We start from the raw sequence: 19,512 nt of genomic DNA, 5'->3' as shown, positions 1-19,512 counted from the left end.
GCATGAGACAAATAAATGCACTTTATGTTCCACAAGAAAAGGCAGTTTCAACAGGCTAATGCTCAGAGAAAATTCATTTTATCAACCAGCCATTTCATTCTGTGGTGCTGTTACAAGCTCTTTCCTGTTGCTAGGCAACCATAATTCATAGTACCTTTTAATGGATACTCTGCTTCTGCTGAGAACATTAAGGTGAAGAGAATAAATGCCTTGGGTGAATCTTGAAATCTTTCATTATGCATGTCATTCTATTTTTGTAATGCTATAATGCTGAAATGTTTCTGTGGCAGGCAACTGAGTTGTGGTAATTGCATATTCCACTCATATATGTTTTGTAAGCAGAGCAGCACGTACTTGTCTAAAATGAGGTATTTCAAACGTGATTGAAATAGGACTTTTCTACTACTAAGGGTAGTAAATAAGCCCCCACAAAAGGGGAGGGGAGAGTATGTCTAGAGTAAGTCTTCAAATTTCCAGTAAGGATCATATAACATAAACTGAAAATAATCAGAAGCTTAGGATTTATTACAAGGGTGCAAGAAAGTACAAAATATAACACGTAAACACAAAACTATTCTACTGTACTTGGCTGTTTGGTCATTTCTCTCTCTTCTTGTGTCTCTTTCCTGCCTAGATTTAGTATTGCTCAGACTAATAAATGGTACAGTAAGATCAGCCATATCATTGCCTATTTGGACCTGTATAAATTTGTCAGATTCAAAGCCAGGATCCAAAGATCTGTTCATCTAGTTCACAGCACATTGATGCATGCTAAACAGCTTTGCGATGTGACAACAAGGATTGGGTAGCTGTTGTTTAAAGAAAAAGGTGAAGCCAAGAATCCTAGTGACTAAACTCAAGGCCTTTCATAAGCCCAAAGTAGCTTTATAGAACCTGGTTTATAGAACATACCGTCTTGTCTGGGCAGTGGATAATGACTGAAAGTGAATAGGGAAAATATTTCCAGCTCAGATACATGGAGCTGCCTCATACCAAATTGCTGGTTTATTAGCTTCGTACACAGACTGACATGGCTTTTTGAGTCCTTCCCACTTAAACATGGAGATGTCAGGGACTGAACCTGGGGCCTTCTCTATCACTGAGTCATAAAATCATAGAACTGTAGAGTTGAAAGGGACTCCCAAGGGTCATCTAACAACCCCCTACAATGCAGGAATCTCAGCTAGAGCAAAGTCCTTTTCCTTCTTCCTCAATACTCCAATCTGTGGGTCTTGGGTTAATAGAACCAACAGGAACAGGTAGTCCAAGCAAAGTCAATAAGCTATTGGGAGTTGTCAGGGTTGCAAGTTGGAAGTCTTTGGTTGTGTTTATGTTTGGCTGCCCATATTAAAACTGCTGCCTGCCACATCTCCCTGTCTGTATAGTAGTCTAAAGGAACCAGCGCTGCATCTGCAGCCCTGCCATTCACAGGTGGATGGCAGGACAACCAGGCCTGATGTTGTTGTGCAGCAACAGTGGGACCAGCTTTGGATCGAGTGGATCCTGCACTGGCTCTCATAACACCCTGTTTCAAGACTTTCTACTTGCGCCTGCCAGTGAGTAACTGGTCAGTGGGTCTGCCATTCATTTGCCAGGAGGTCAGCTGAGCCAGGAGAGTTGGGCAGAAGTACTCCTCTGCCTAATCCACTCCCTGGACTTGTTTGGATGATGGTGGTTGGATCACCATGTTAAGCTCTACACAACTAGGCTGGAAATTGGACACTCATTGATATTTCTGTTTGTGCTGGGACCTTTTTGGAGCAACAATGTCTTCCCCTCTATGACATGTTTCCATGCATTCTTTAGCTCTGACTATTGGCTTGTTCCCTTTCCTCTGGAATCCCTGGTGCAGCTCCTGCTCCTGGTTTGTGGCTCCTGGCTGAACTTTGAGTGTTGTGTATGGCTCTGTTATGGCATAAGCACATGCAACATGAGCCACAGTCTCCCTGGTAACCTGTGATTCAATGGAACTGCCAACACTTCATTTCAGATCTCCTTTCACCAAGGAGTAGTAACTAGTTACCCTTTCACGAGCTATTTTATGCCTTAACATTGCAGGTCCTATTACATGACCCATGGTGAAAGTAAAGCCAGAGAAAGCAGGGCACATAAATTAAATACCTGCCTTCATTTAATTCTTTTTATATATGCTAAAAGCAAACAACAGGTGGCTCATCTTGCCAAACATTATGGCTGTACCATAGATCATTTAAATACGCCTCAAAATCATGAATCTTGCAAAATGGGATGGCTTGACATGTTGTTTTCAGTCTCCACTCTCCATCTGTACATTGTGGAAAATAGGATTTCAGAAGGAGAGGTCAAAATTAGAAACAGAATTGTTAGAACCCAATACTAAGAATTTGTCTAGAATGTATAATTTGCTGTTGAAATGGAATACACAGGATAAAACGGTGAAATCAGCTATGATTAAATGGGCACAAGATATCGGTCATGATATTATGTTTGCTGACTGGGAACAGTTATGGACCACTGGTGTTAAATTCACGGCATGTAATGCCTTAAAAGAAAACATAATGAAAATGATTTATAGGTGGTACATGACCCCAGTCAAGCTTGCAAAAATTTACCATCTGCCCAATAATAAATGCTGGAAATGTAATGAGACTGAAGGTACCTTTTACCACCTTTGGTGGACCTGCCCAAAGATTAAAGCCTTTTGGGAAATGATCTATAATGAAATTAAGAAAGTCCTTAAGTGGACTTTTCCTAAAAAACCTGAGGCTTTTCTTCTGGGCATGGTTGGCCAATTGGTGTCAAAGAAGGATAGAACATTTTTTATGTACGCTACCACAGCAGCAAGAATTCTTCTGGCAAAGTATTGGAAGACGCAAGAACTACCTACTCTGGAAGAATGGCAGACAAAGGTGACAGACTTCATGGGATTGGCCGAGATGACTGGCAGAATCCGTGACCAGGGGAAAGAGACAGTGGAAGAGGACTGGAAGAAATTTAAAATATATCTTAAAAATTGTTGTAAAATTGAGGAGTGTTAAGATGTCAAGGGGTAAGAAGTAGAGAATTACAGCTGTAACTAATAAGTCTAAGGAAGTTTAATGAAAGGGAACTAATAGATAAATGGACTAAAGGGTTGCTAAAGAACTGCAAAATAAGGATGCAGTGAAAGGGAGGTATGGGGAAGTCGGAGGAAAGAAGGTGTATGAAAATAAGATTATGATTTAAATGTTTTGTATGTTTTTGTTTTGTGTTTTGTTTGTCTCTTATTATGTGTTTAAAAAATGAATAAAAATTATTTTAAAAAAATAAAATAAAATAAATGACCAGGATCTGAAGAACTGAGCAACTACCTCTATATGCTGAAGAATGAACTACAAGCAACTCCCCATTTACACAGGAGTTACCTTCCAAGGCACCATGTGTTTAAGTGAAACTGCATATATTTCGAGCACTATGGAAAATATCTGCACACACTCCATTCTGCCCCCACCACTCCCCGCCCTTGCCCTACTCCACCCCTTTTTCAGATGTTTTTGTGACATTTTGGGTCACTTCTGGGTTTGGTGTGATGCACATATGCATAGTCATGCACATATTGAAGACACATAAATAGGGGGTTGTCTGTATTCGCTAGATAGTTTTAATTGATGATGATGATGATGATGATTGTAACTGACCCTGGGACTTCACGGTGAAGGGCAGGTAAGAATACTGACATTCTAGCATCCTATTCTCATTGTGGCCAACCAGCTTCCTATGGGAAGCTAGCAGGATATTTGTGCAACAGCAATCTCCCTACTTTGCTCCTCAGCAATTAGTATTCAAAGACACAGTGTTTAGTGCTGGTCTTTCATAGGTAGCAGTTCCCCATCAAATGAATGCAGAAGGCAGGGGAAAGGAGGCACAAAGAAACTGAAGCTGGCGAAAAGACTAAACAGGTTAAGGAAGCAGACCAACAAATAAAGCATGTGTGGCTAAAGCATTTGTGAATTCTAGATTTTTTCCTCTTGATGTACCCACTCAGAATTAAGATTGAAATGCCATTCCAGTTGGCTTCTACATGTGGAATCATGGGGTACCATCTTATCCTTCACCCCAGGCAGCCTGCTCTCTCTTCTTCCCACATATACTAACTTTTCTTAAGAAATGTATGTGGTGATCCAGAAATGAGATGTCTATATCAGTACTTTGGATCAAATACTCCATTGTATAGTTTCTACAACACAAACCCACAGAAAAAAATAGGTTTGTATTTATTCAGAAGGCAGGGTATAGAGCTACAATTCAATCAGTTCTTTTCTATAAAGAACATCAGTAAAGAACAGGAATATAAGTGAAAAGGGAAACCCAGCAAGAGACATTGCCTTAACATTTCTGAAATGTGAGCTCTCTTGCTCAGTGTGTGTGTGTGTGTGTGTGTGTTTATTCTCCAAAGTATCCTTCACTGAGTGATATTAAATGATTTCCTAAGTTGAGCCCTAACTGCTATTTTTTCCTTTCAAAGAATCCTATTACTCTTGAGTGAAACAGATTTAATAGCAAATTGGATAGAACCTACTATTTGCAAAATAAATCCAGAACATTAATTCTACATCAAGAGAATTCAACATTTCATTTCGTTTGTTTTGCATGTTCCACTGTAAGGGTCAAAAGGATCTAATGTAGACATGCTATATTTTCAAGTGCATTGTGAGGCAGGCAGAGAGGGAGAGAGACAGGATGCTCAATATCATTTATCAAAGAATGAAAAGAGCAGCAAACAGAGACCCATCCAGTGGAAGGTCACAGCCAATAACATTTCTGCAAATAGAAAAGGGGCTGCAGAAGCATCAAATGCAAATTACTGTTTGCTGGAGAATTTTAATGGAGTTCTACGTCACATTATAAAATGTTTAATTGTAACCCCCTTTTTAATAACACCATCTGATTAAATGAAAAGATGCCCTGCTGATGGCAATTACAATCTGTCAAATAGCATATTTATTTACAGTTTAGTTTCTAAAGCTGCAAGATAAAAGGGGAACTCTCTTCAGCTTGTCAACGAACTATAATTATTGTGTATCCTTCTGTCAGTTTGCTACATAAAACTTTTGGTCCTAAAATGGATCTAATTATATCTACAGCAACAATTTTATAAATGTTTGGTTTCTCTTTTCCTTCAACCTCTATGGAATCTCTTTTAAGAGGGGAATAAAGCACCATAGTGTATTAACATCAGGCATTTCTTGGATTATTTCATGATATTACGTAGCAAGCTTTGGGAGAGACAATTGGGTGTGTGTGTGTTTTTCCAGTTTTAAAAAACTGAAGAGATTTCGCATCTACATATTCTTCCTAATATTGCTGCTTGAATGAAGTCAATATTATCTAGGCAGTATCATCCCATATTACCCAGTTGTACTCCTCCATTACTGAATGAGAAACTGTGATATACCTGCACATGAGTGTATTTTTGAGGAGGCAACTTTGTTCATTACTTTTTGGTGGGTTTAATGTGTGTGTGTGTGTGTGTGTGTGTGTAGACTTTCTATGGACTCTCATGAGGAGGGACATTGGTATTTTCTTTTTTCACATAGTGTTATCTCAGCATAGAGAAATAGCTTCCGAATCAAGCCATCTGGGGTAGACACTCAAACTGGAAATGTACATTATATATAGAAAGTGCCTTTTGTATCATTTGGTGGTTTTGGTAGTAGTTTTAGGGTGCAGTCCTCTACACCCTTATCTCTAGCACACTTATCTGGAGATATAGTCCACTGAAATCAGTTGAGCTTCATTCAGAATAGATATGTAAAGGGTTGTGCCATTGGGCAGAAATTAAGTCTAAGTATGGTCAATTGAATTCTCTCTCACATGTTATACACATTATCTTTGTGCAACTATTTTTTGCTCCCTCTATCTACGGTGTACCCACACTGTTAAAGTTTAAACTATAAGCTTTGTGTGTGCAATTCAGTAATGTTCTAGTTCTGGAAGAATGCACAGATTATCAGTGGGTCACAGCAAGTTCTGCATGTGGGAAATTGCAGTCAAACATAACTATGTATGAGTACTAGTTGGTGTATGATGGGTTAGGACAAAAAAGCTGGAAACCTAGACTCGGCTAGGTCACATGCCCTCTTCTCTGATGAGGCAGGAAGCGAAACCTTCTCTTCCTGTTCCCTCTCTCTCTCCACCATGTCAATGACCAAGGAAGACGTGTCTAAGCAAGATCCAAGCTTAGATCACTTGTTTGAAACTATATTTTCTACCCAAGCGTATTCTGCCTGTGTTCTCTTTGCTGCTGCTTGGATAAACGCATTAATCTGACCTTTGGAATGTTTTGTAAGTAAAGCTTTTAAAACTTACTTTACAGTGTGTGGTCCTGTTCATGCTAAGAGGGGTAGAAAGAGGGGAGTGCTGTTTGCAAGAAGACTAAATGAAATAAAAGTGTTTAACAAACTATATTCCTAATGTTATACTTCTGCTTGACTTTAAACTCTGCTACTGGGTGCTCTCCCCTGCTGCAGAGTTCAGCCCTGTGTTTAGCCCTGTGTTTTGAACCCAGGCACACAGCTGATTATTTTGTTATTTACCCCACACATTTGGGTCACAGGGATTCTGTTTTCTCTCACACTGCAAGCCCTGGTTTTCAGCATGACACAGCAATCAAATGTAATCAGCCAACACCAGGTGAAGGTATAAAGCACTCAGAGCTCAGCTCACACTTATGTGACATACAGATTCGCTTCACATGAAGTGGTGGAAGATGAGAGGGAGAGAGATGGTCAGAAGTTTCTGATGTGTTAAAGGGAAAGTGGTACTGAGAAGGGAGAAAGTTAAAAATCCTTCTGAGTACATGCAAGCTGAGATCCACAAGTAACTTGAGCTTAGCTCAAACTATAAAAAAATGTTGCTGTCATTACAGACAGCTGACATTTCTTACATAAGGTTCACTACCACCAGTTACAAAAAAATAAACATGTTACATGATACAGAAAAATAAAGTAGAGGTGTTCCATTTCCTCCAGTGTTTTGTAAGATGCTTTCTTTAGTACTCTCAAGAAATTAAAAAATAGGCTTCAGCTATTGGTGCAGAAATGTTATATAACAGTTTGCAGCCTTTATTGCAGCCAATATGATGGAACGCTAATGCTGTGATATTGAGTTTTTGTATGAAGAAACTGAATCCCTATAATATTTACTTTATTTTAAATGAATGATTTCGTTATTCTGAATCTGGTAACTTTATCTGATCTTTGGTGTTCTATAGATTTTTAAAAATCAAATAACATTCTGACATATTGAAAAATTTATATAAAATAAATTAATGCAAACATTTAAGAATATTTCAGAAATGAAAACAACAATGGTCCTCTTTGAAAGTGGTATTATTCAATATGTCATTCTTTCCTGTAAGCAGCAAATTGGAAATGCTACAGTGAAAGCATTTGAATGTATTGATATGCTGCATTTGCTACAAACTCATAGAAACATTTCTACTTTAGTTTCATGTGTCCTCTGTTCTACCTATTGATGTAATCATTGTCAAAACACTTGTTCAGTAGCCTTTAGAATGCAAAGGGAGCTTTGAATATATGCTAAGCTAGATAATAAACCCGCATTATCCAAGCTTTTGTTGCTAGTACAAAAAAGAGCATTTCAGAAATAAATCCATCACTTTTACTGCCTTTTACTGTCTTTTTTCACTTTAAACTTCACAATTTAAAAATTTAAAAATCCATCTTATCTTTTCCTTCTTTAGTTTCCAAAATATGTCATAATGTTGAAAGAATATGTGCTCTATTTTAACTGCCATGCAGATAATAGACCTTTAAAAGAACATAGATGTTCTTTGGTACAAAAAAGAAAAATAACCTTGGTTTCTTACTTTACAATAAAAAAAAACCCAAACCAACCTTTTCCAAAACAACCATTGTCAGTGAATGAGGTCTTATCTCAATACAATCTAGTAAGTGCTATATTGAATTGCTTTGGACTGATGAGCTCCCAAGAACGAGCTCAGACTGCTAAAGAAAAAGGAAAGGTGTGATGGATGATGGATTCGGGACCTAGGCGGGGAAAATGAGGTTTAGTTTTAGGCAGCATAAAAGAATTTTAAGATATAGAAGGAGCACTTGCTGAAGAGGTCAGCTAGGTCATTGGGGACTGTAAAGAAAAAGTGTGGAAGAAAAACGTTCCGCCGCAAGTTTGGCCGGATACAAGAAAAAGAGTAGTGACAGAATTGGGGCTATAATAGTTATTATGACTCAGTAGTTGGCAGCTAATTGCCTACTTCATCTCTGGATTCCCCCACCCTGCATAATTAATCACATGATGTGGGGCACACAAACCACTTCAATGGCAATGCCCATCAACTTCGGGGGGGGGGGCTCAATTATTTTATGGGGGGGCAAAGGAACCTTGGCCCCTAGGAGTTGGCTCCATACAGTTTTGTGTGTTATAATTGGAAAGGAAGTTGCTTGTGTGAATCACTGGTGATTCTGCCTGTACCCTTTCCCGTAATATCTGCCACTAGTTCCAGGGGGCTAGTCCCTATCTCCACTGCTTGATTCCTCCCTGGATGACATTCTCGTTGATGTTCACTGGCTAAGACTGAGGTTTTAGCCTTCTGAGAAGTGTTAAGGAAGGGCTCTGATGAACACAGAGAAAGAATGAATTAAACAAAGATTTTGCTATACTACATTTTATTTATTGTGCACCGCCTAGAGATTGCTTTAATATGAATGGCTTTATCCATTTACTAAAATAAATAAATACCCTGTGATGAAATAACAATGATCACACATAATTCAAGGGAAAACAAACTATTTGAGTCTTATTAAATCATTTTTCTCCCCATGAGTTTTGAGTTTCTCTCTGCCTGTCCTACTTTAAGATCTCAAAAGAAGGCTGGCTACATGCATCCCTTGGCCTCCCTCTCCTTTCCCTTGCTCCAGTTGCTCAGTGCAATGATCTATAAGCTCTCAAAGTTCTATTGTTCCCATTTCTTTGCAAGAATCAGATATGAAGCTTCAATACTTAAGGGAACACTCAGCTTCCAAACTCTAACTTCAGTACAGAAGAGGTCACATCCATGAAGCACTGCTGGAGCACTTTGTTGAAGTGCCAGATGCTTACCCTTACCTTCTCTGGGTACTTTTACTTTTTTATTGTTAAGACCCTCCATATCATTCAGATCGCTTTCCTTTATGTAAAGGTGGAATAGTTTATTTTATCTGTAAGTTGAAACTGAAGCAAATTGGAAGTAGTTACCAAAATTACTAAAAATAACCTTTCACCCAGCAGAATAGAAGGACTATGGTCAAGCTCTGACCTCAAAAGAGAACAGAAAATTCAATGGACTGTCTAGTCCTCAACTATTTTCCAACACTGGAATGAACAACATGTGTGATAAGAAGAAGCAAGAAAAAGCAGGGCCAGCTGTGGATTTCTTGCCACTGGTACAAATGTGATCTATGGTTTTCTACTGTAGATAACTACTTTGGACCATATCCAGTCAAACTGAAAGAACTCTACTTGTGTCTCAATGTAGGTTTAAATCTAAGCAGGTGATGTAACCAAAACTTTTACAAGCCCGGTTTGGAAACTATAAATATTTCCAGCTCACAATTAAGCTTAGCTTAATTATAAATCAAATACATTTACCTTCAAAGGTTCCACTATGAAGCCTAAACCAGGGTTTTCCCTCCCTCTCTCCCTTGTGTTACAGGTACCAGGAAGCCTAAGGAATAGCTCTCTACCATATACCCAGTATATTTGAGGGAAGGAGTGGGAGGCCTGATATTTGGGCCTGATTCTGCTCATCAGGAGAGCAACACACCCTAAATGTTTCTGGACTCAGGAAGAGAAACAAATATTTTCTGATTCTTGGGGGGGGCAGTTTTATTTGCTGAGTCTAATTCTTAATTGAATCAGGAAGAGTTCACCAGCCACTAGCTCAAACCACTGCATATCAGACATAATCTATTACGAAAGCTACATATGCAAACCACAAAACAGTACTAGATGCTTAAATCCAATTACAGAAGGATATAAGGGCACTTGAAACATGCTTTGAAAAATATGTAGATAAAAGTCTTACCACCGACAGTGAATTTGAAAGCAGTGTTCCATCTTGGCCAAGCATATTGGAGACTGTGATTTCAGGTAGGTCCATGTTTTGTGGATGGAATGGAAGCAGGCCATTATGGTTGATCGGGTGACACAGTGAAGGATAACCAGAATCTGTGTCATTCAAATGTACCAGTGAATGGTCAGGTAATGAAGGTGGAGTGATGGGAGGTATGTTAAAATCTTCACTTTCTAGACTTGGGCCAGGAAAAGACTGTGGAAAGATGAAAAGCAGAGTTTCAGTTAAAATGTCATGAACCCTAAGCCTTAAGATAGGGTAGGATAAAAGGCAGCAGATAAATAAAAACACTGCAAACTTTAAACAAAATGGCCATATTCCCTTTTCAAATCCTATAGAGTATTAAGCAGTCATTTCTGCATTGGAAAAGAAACCATTTTAAACACCCTTACACTGTAATAAAGCAATTGCACTACTGTGTGTAGAATAAAAATTGCCTCAAAGGCATAAAACCTTTGATATTTTCACAGCTTCCATTAGATAGAAAACCCCCTCCCCAGCAGCTGAATAGAAGGGCCCCATTACAATTTTCTCAGAGTCTTGATCAGGTTGAATACCTTTTTCATGGGGACTTTGGAAGTGGAATGCAATTTATGAAATTAACATTGGATCAAAAAGACTTCATAAGATTCCCTGCCACTCAAGAACAAAAATAATAGAAGTGTGTGGGGGGGAGAGAAATATTGTGCTTCAATGTTGCTCTAAGGTGTACAGGAGAAGAATACATTCATTCAGCTATACTAGAAGAACCAAATTAACCTAGAAACAGAATGTAAGTCTGTTTCTGATACAGTTACATGGGTAGATTCAGCTCTATGCACAGTTGTGGATGCAAATGTTAACCTTACACACATATACACCAATCAAGACTGTTAGTGATATCAACTTGGCCACCCAGGACCTACAATCTGTGAACAGCCCTGAGATATTATGATGAAGGGTGGCATATAAATCAATCAATCAATCAAACAAACAAACAAACAAACAAACAGTTTTGGGAGTGCATGGTGTTGACAGTACTACCCATTGTCCACCCAACAAATTAATGGTGCTGACAGCTCCTACCATCTGTTTGGAGCAGTAGCTCTCATGACTTTCAGTCCAACAACAGAAACTGGATGCAGCCTGGATCCATGTACAAAGTACTGCTTCCATGCCTGCATTATCCAGCTGGATCAAGTTATATATTTGTAACCACATTCCAAATTGCAATTATTATTATTTTTACATACAAATTAATGTAAAGTCATCCACCTAAATGATAATTTGATTGCATAAGGTTTTTTTTCTTTTCTTCCTGCTGGCTGGTGGTGTTAATTAGGCAGATGGTAAATATCCAACAGAAGCAGAGTAATAATTTTCTAAATAACAGTGAATCAACTGAATTATGTTGGATGTCAGCAAGACAAAGGAAAACTCATTTCTTTTCTTCTTCAAGTGTTCAGAATTGTGCTGTGTTTGTTTTCATCAGCACAAAGTCTTGTAAGTGTATTCTTATAACTGAACTATTTTGTGAAAGGGGCTTGTGCATGAGAAAGAGAGTTGGTTAAGACAGTAGCCTTTGAAACTGTTGTAGCAGCATTAGAACACCTGAAAGTATTCTCCCTTCAGGTGCATGTTTACTGAAGCACTGTTTAAAGCAGGCTTCCTCAACCTCGGCCCTCCAGATGTTTTGGGCCTACAACTCCCATGATCCATAGCTAGCAGGACCAGTGGCCAGGGATGATGGGAATTGTCGTCTCAAGGGCCGTCTGGAGGGCCGAGGTTGAGGAAGCCTGGTTTAAAGCCACAGCAATATGGCTTATAATGCTCAAGTATTTCTGAATGACTTGAAGAACATATATAGGTATAATTTGCTTTCTCCTGAATTCTATCTCCTTTCAATCTCTTGCTTCTAATCTGCCTACTTTGCTTCCATTCTGGCCATATTGTGGCCAAGGGGAAACTGCAATGGGCAATGCACTCTGATACCCCACAAAGGGTTGTTGTTATAATTGCTCTCCTTTACTAGCTTAGAAGGAAATATGACTTAGATCAGGGGTTAGCAAACTTTTTCACCAGGGGGCCAGTCCACTGTCCCTCAGACCTTGGGGGGGGGGCAGACTATATTTTGGAGGGGGGGGGAATGAACGAATTCCTGTGCCCCACAAATAACCCAGAGATGCATTTTAAGTAAAAGGGCACATTCTACTCATGTAAAAAGACGCTGATTCCCGGACTGTCCGTGGGCTGGATTTAGAAGGCGACTGGGCAGGACTCGGCCTCTGGGCCTTAGTTTGCCTATGCAGTGGGGGGGGGGCACCACTGAGGTACTGACCAGAAATTTGTAAGCAATACTGTCAAAGTTGCAATGGGAGAAGGAAAATACATGTGTGTCAGGTTCTGGGAATACATGTATTCCAATCAAAAAAGAAGAAACTAGGATATCTATGAAAGACTGAGAATGCCTTGGGAAAGTCCAAGATCCCTACATTCTGGAAAAGGGAATTGGTCTTCTGTGGGTCAACAGGAGAAGCCCATCAATCCCACCTATAAGATATAAGGTATGGCTTCAGTACAAGGTATGGCTGCCAAGTTTGACTCAGATACTTGCTAGTAAGTTTGGAGGTGAATTATCAGGATATTCTACTGAAAATCTGTTATACATGCCTTGGATAACTGAGTGGCTTGGAGATTCTAACCCAAACACCCCTTTGCCAAACATATAATCAGTTTGCTTCTTACTGAAAAAACAGCAGGGAAGCACAAGGAATTCTTAGCAACTTGCACTGTATATCAAGGTGAAAGAGCAAAAAGACAACCTTAACATTGTGTCTTTTTTAGAGCTGTCTTATGGCAACGTAGAACAAACTAAACCAAAAGTTTTAATGCTCTCAGAAAGCTACCTGTGACTATCTCACCTTCACCTTGCTACATGTCACACAGGCCTGGATACTGAGAATGAGACTCATTATTGTAATGTAGAAAATGAGGGGTATAACCTATTCAAAAGGAATAGACCAAACAGGAAGGGAGGAGAAGCAGCATTATATGTAAGAATATGTACACCTGTGAGAATATCCATGATTTGAGGAATGGAGGGCAGGTTAAGAGCATCTGCGTAATACTTAAAGGAGAGTGAAATGATGGTGACTTCACTGTGGGAGTCTCACACGCTCACTTATTACATGAAAATCAATCTATGTTTTGCTGGAGATAGTTTAGACATAGTGGAACTGTGTTATAAATATTTCTCTCGCAACATAATAGTAAATAAATGTACACTATGTGGAAACTAACAAATTAGATATTTTCTATTTTTCCAACGCTCACTGGAAGAACAGATCCTGAAGCTGAGGCTCCAATACTTTGGCCACCTCATGAGAAGAGAAGACTCCTTGGAAAAAGACCCTGATGTTGGGAAAGATGGAGGGCACAAGGAGAAGGGGATGACAGAGGACAAGATGGTTGGATAGTGTTCTCGAAGCTACCAGCATGAGTTTGACCAAACTGCGGGAGTCAGTGGAAGACAGGAGTGCCTGGCATGCTCTGGTCCATGGGGTCACGAAGAGTCAGACACGACTAAATGACTAAACAACAACAACATTTTTCCAATTGTGTCAATGAACTTATCAAAGCCAGAACCCCAAATCCCACCATTAATTTAAAATACAACTGAGATGTGTCAGTGTATCTGCCTACAATATCAGGTCTTGTGACAGAACAGTATGCTATATCCTATAGGATCCAGTCATTTACATTCTAAGAAATTATCAGGTTCCTGTATGTACTGAAGGTCAGCAATGTGAGTGAATTGCCTGACACAATACCAGCTAAGTGAGTCTAAACTATTGTCTCTTAAATGGACTGTAAAATATGCCCAGTAACACTTCATGGCAAAGCACAGAGCATGACTTAATAAGTGAAGCTAATATATAATAATTATAATGACATCCTGACTATCATCAAAGTATTTGAAAATGAAAAGATAGTAATTAAGTATAAATATATGCCACCTTTCTCCTTTGGGTTACATGGAAATGGCTTTGTTTCCTGATGCTTGTTCAGTGACTAATTCTAGCTTGAATTCAATCACTAAAATTTGACTGCTTTCCAGCAGTTGCAGTCCACCTCTCTTTCCCCACAAATCTATTAGACATGAATATTATTGACCATACTTTACAGAAAGAATGATGATCTTAGTGTGGTAGCAAAATGCAGCCTAATCATTAGTAAGCTATTTAGCACCTTCATTGGGTCAAGCCTTGTAGCTTATACCCAATTACACATGCTTACATCATAGTGACTTTAATGGAAATTAGTATTTTTGTAGCTAGGAATAGACTACTGTAGGCATAATTTGTTAAAACAGAGGGAAAGCCACAACATGCATCTTTCTGAAAGTTAGGAGTATTGAAGAACCAAGCAGTGGTCAACATTTTTCAACTACACATAAAGAAACTAGGATAGCGTGGAACTAAAAAATCAGGGTTGGGGAATCTATGGCTCACCAGATGTTATTGGACTCCAGCTCCCATCAACATGGCCAATGGTCAGGGATGATGGGAGTTGTAGTCCAGCAACATTTAGAAGGTGACAGATTCTCTTCCCCCGATATAATACATTACTGTACAACACTTCAATCTACTTTATAAATCATCTTAACACTTAACAAAAAATGTCCAACAGCATCACTGATATGTCTAAGTCAATGATCCTGTAAAGAATTTCTTATATTTCTTTACTGAACAGAAAACAGCAATAAGTCACAATCGTTTAAAAACACACACAATAAATTAAGTCAAGCAGAAGTCATCAAGAGCATATTGTTGCAGAAGGTACATTTCCCCTGTGAAGTGTTCATCAGTTTCTTTAATTCACATTAGATAAAGGGCAGTGCTTCAAGCAAAACATTATTTTTCCACTACAAGACCAGGAGAATGTTGACTGCTGCATAACTGATTTTTAAAGCGGCAAATTCAGAGTCCCCTAAATGGAAATAAGTGTTTATTATTAAACATGCCATTTGAATAGGTTCCCCAACTATTTTTATATAGGTAGTGACCCAACCTTAAACTGGTTCATCACAATCCTATGCATGCGTATTTACAACTAAGTCCCATTCAATTCAATGGGGGTTACTCCTCATGTGTATAGGATTGCTGCTGGCAGCAAAAGGAAAAAGCCATGCCAACAGATAGAGCCCCATTTCCATGGAAATTTAAGGCAGCTAAATGGCTGCAGATGCAATAATCTATTCACTGATTGTACAAGGTAATTAGTAACTGTTACTCAGAAAGTAGCCAAGCAGCATTAGCTCCTTGTGGTCATTATTACAACCTTCACCATGCCCACATCTTTTCAGTGTCTGATTAAATACCAGTATGGTCCTATTGCTGCATATGTGCTACCTCTCTCCAAACAGAGGAAAATGCACACTATTGACAAAGATACTAAAAGGCATGTTTGAGTTTTGTGGCACCTTAAAAACTATCAAATGTCTTAAGCAATATATACATACATTAATATCAGATTTGTATCCATTTACTCCTTTGTGCAGAGACTGGCCTGTTTGTCCAAGACAGAATGCAGAAGGACATTGCTGCCAGATGATGATATATATCACATTGGAAGATGAACGGGTGAATGAGTCATTGAAGTTGTGGCTGACATTATTAGGTTCTGTAGTAGTTTTGCCCAAGTAGGTAAAAGCAGTAATGGCCATTGGGGAGCACTGGGCCCACAAAGCTGCCTCATAGCAGTAGTGTCACTGCCACACACCAAGACTGTGAGGACGGTGTGTGTGTGTGAGAGAGAGAGAGATTGGGGCAGTACGACCTTACTGCCACTGTGCCCTGCCCCTCACTGCTCAGTACATGTCAGCAACACAATGTCAGGTGATTACGGTAGATCTGTGGTCCTCCACACCAGCCACTCACTCCTGGATACAGGGACAGAGTTGGTATCTGGGTTTGTTGCAGGGTTTGGTCTTTCATAGTTCGTTTCCAAAGTTGTACATATACGTAGACCCAAATATTTTTTAGATAGCATTCTGATCTTTGCTTGCAACAATATATAGTGCTACCAGGCACTAAGTAAGTCTTGTCCTTCCATAATAAAGCTATCCAAAAGTAATAATTGAGTCCTGTCATATGATACATGCTTTTTTCTTTACTTCTTCTTAACTGTGATTTTTGGTTGTCTTTTATTCTATATTTAAAGAGATCAAACTGCATCCTGTTAGAACATGTGAGGTTCATGATGTTCCACTCCATTCTGAACGTACTTTTTTTTTTTACATTTTAGAGTATTTTCCCCTCCTCCTCTTTTTAAAAAAATCTTTACTTCACTTTTCAGCTATCAAAGTGGCACATATAGGTAAAACAAGATTTTAAAAACCCATTGAAAATGATTTCCTTCTGCTCCTCTTCTTCTTTCCTTACATCAGCCATGCAGTCTGCCACCCATTACTTTTATATTTTAGTGTTTGTGAAGCATAGAGCTTTAGTATGAAAATAAATGTCCAAGTGATAATTTTCATCCCTCAACCCTGAACACAAGTACTTGAAAGTACCGGTAAGTTTTGCTGGAATCAATGATGCTTGCTTGCAAGTACTGTTTTATAGACTCGGTTGTCAGATAGCCTAAGTTATAGGCTATCTATATACTGGAAAGAAACGCAGTAGAATTAATCAACGCCACACCATTAAAAACAATGTAGCAATCAAACTGCAGCATAAAAATATGTCTTAATATTAACATTGCTACTACACAACAATGTATATTATACACCACATTTAACCTGTCAGATGCTTCATTAACATCTTTGATTTTAAAACTGGCAATGAAGATGCTGTGCTTTTCATATGTTCTCATTACTGTGATAGTCTTAGGCTGCAAACCTAAAGTCGCTTACTATGAAAACATTCCGTCATAATGCATATCAGAACACAACAAGGTGTACTATGCAGAAAGAAAGGAAATTTGGTTTCCTAGGGTGAAATCCAAAATTACTCTTACTAATTCTCTATTAATTTTTACAGAACCTATTTTCTAGCTGAATTAATCTGATGGTGGGGGAGGGGGCAATACACTCATGTATGTGAATAGGTGACTCCCTAATATGACAAAGACAGCTGTATTTTAATACAGTCAAATTTTGCTTAGTATTATTTCCCTTTTGAATCTACCTCCATTCTACTATATACAGTAAGCCTGCAAATTACACACATTTAATTTGTGCGCATTCAGTTTTACGAGAGTAGTAAAAAAAAGGGGGGACGGGCGGGTATAAAAGGTAAGGAAAGAGACTGAGATTCTGGAGAAAATGACTTTGGTAAACCTACTCCCCATTTAAACCAATGTGTTTTGACTATACATAGTTTTAGCTTTATGCATATTACCATATGTAAACTGGGGCTTACTGCACATTAAAACACACACGCACACAAGCGTTGGATCTAAAGGTGACTTTCCACTCACAAACAGTCCTTTCCTGACAAAAGGGGCATCTGAATGGAAACAGAGGGGGCGACTGTCACCAGTTCCATCTTCCTTTGTAATCCCCCATGTTACCTCTTATGCTGTTTTTCGGGGTGAGGGTCATATGAGCTGCAAGCGGGAAAGTAAATCAGTAAAAATCTCTTTCCATCTTAGGATGCAACCCATTAATTCAGAATTAGAAGTAAAATTGAGCCAAAATGATTCAGTTTCCATTCTGCTATTGTCAAAAGAACTTCCATTTTCTGATTTTGACTGCTGCTCTATACAATTCTGCTGTATTGCTTCTCCACTGAGCACCACTCAAAGGGAGCTGAAAAGACTACTTAAAAAAACAACAACTCTAGGTGGCCATACAGTCCCAAGCACCTCTTGAAGGAGAAGGAATCTGGTCTTGGGGACACAGTTATTGGAAGGAGTATTCAATTTAATCTGCAAAATTAGGGTGGATGGGAAAAAAATTTAATCAATAAAGACTCACAGGATGGGTAAGCCTTGTGTGAGAGTCCAGCGCAACATCTAACAGCTGAGACTTAGGACTGGATATGCAATCATTTGTACTTACAGTATACAGACTATTATGAGTACCTCTGGTAGCTCTTCAGACATTTTTATAAACTGCAAGAAATATGCGAGCTATTAAAAGATATAATTCTGAAAAACAGACTGCCGTGTGAGCCGCCAATTTAAGGCAACAACATAAACAATAGTAACTTGTGTGCTCAAGTGAAGCATCTTTTTAATTTTGAGTAATGAAGATGTCAAGCCAAATGCTAGAGTAGTTTAACTTAATTAGGTGTCCTATTTTTCCAGGCAGCCTTTCATTTCCCATTGAAAACTCAGCTTGTATGCAAGGCAGCAAGAGCAATTTTGTCTGTAATGAATACCTCTGGGATTGCACAGAGTAATCATTTGAATGCTATGCTGAAGACGGGTTTGAGTAACTAGTTTGGGCTTGTTGAGATGCCAGACATTGTGAGATTAACTAGATTAATTTGTAGCCTCCTATCATTATTGTTTCACTGGGTCAAGGGTCAACAGGTCAAGCTCACTTTACAGAGGGAGCCTTTGCAGCAAGGAACAGGTCCATAGTTGTTTGCCTAATAAGTTGTTCAAAATACTTTAATGCCCACAGATAGACCTAGATGGTCATCTTATTCATGAAGTTCATTCAATATTCCCCATGGTTGTTTATCTTTAAATAGAAAGTTTCCTAGAAAGGAGCCTACATTTTACGATACCTGCAGGGTACTTTTTACACCTGAAAAGAAGCACAGAAGAACATACAGTGCATATTTTAAGGGGCATTTTATACTGGGTATGAACCATCCAAGGGTATGTCATCTCACGCGGAAAATAAAAGCAGGCATTATGAGCTGGGAGGAAATAACCCGAGCACTTTCCTGAAAATGTATCATTGGATGATTGATTTTCTGTTTGCCTTCTGGAAGATAAAATAATAGCTTTTGTTATTTTTGTTTTATTGATTAACAGAGAAGCCAGCTACTGCAGCTGATAAAAGTTGTATAACACATTATAGATAGCATATAGTGTTTAAATTAACATATCTTTTTAATGAGGTATAGCCTTGCACAAAACTTAATAACTGTAATCCAGGCTTACACTGAACTATAAAGGGAAGGCACTAGACTGCCAATATCAAAGCTGTTTAGGATAACAAAAAAGTGTGAAAAATAAAGGGGTGCAATATCAGGCCCGGAAGACCAATTCATCAACAAAAAAATTAGAAAGCAAAATGCAAAGGTCATGTCCTATCACATGCAGTGGGGAAAAATAAAAAGGAATTTACCCCATCTTATCAAGTAATTATAGAGCCTTTCAGATGTGTTTCACTGATTTAGAGGCTGGAATTGGTGGAAATTAATTCATAATCTCAAATATAACCATCATTATATGTTAAA

General features: G+C 38.7%; 1 protein-coding gene across 3 annotated transcripts in view; it reads right to left on the bottom strand.

The window, feature by feature from the left end:
• The window catches only part of TOX (thymocyte selection associated high mobility group box), a 188,217-nt gene that overhangs the window by 64,803 nt on the left and 103,902 nt on the right, over nt 1-19,512 (bottom strand). For all 3 annotated transcript variants that reach the window (XM_081917547.1, XM_081917548.1, XM_081917549.1), the window contains exon 3: nt 10,064-10,306. In XM_081917547.1, coding sequence (XP_081773673.1) covers nt 10,064-10,306 — 243 coding nt within the window. The remainder of the gene's footprint in view (nt 1-10,063; nt 10,307-19,512) is intronic.

The sequence above is a fragment of the Podarcis melisellensis genome (assembly GCF_964234715.1).
Source record: "Podarcis melisellensis genome assembly, chromosome: 7".
NCBI classification, from domain to species: domain Eukaryota; kingdom Metazoa; phylum Chordata; class Lepidosauria; order Squamata; family Lacertidae; genus Podarcis; species Podarcis melisellensis.
The sequence above is the reverse complement of the archived record's forward strand: the minus strand, read 5'-3'. Positions and strand labels throughout refer to the sequence as shown.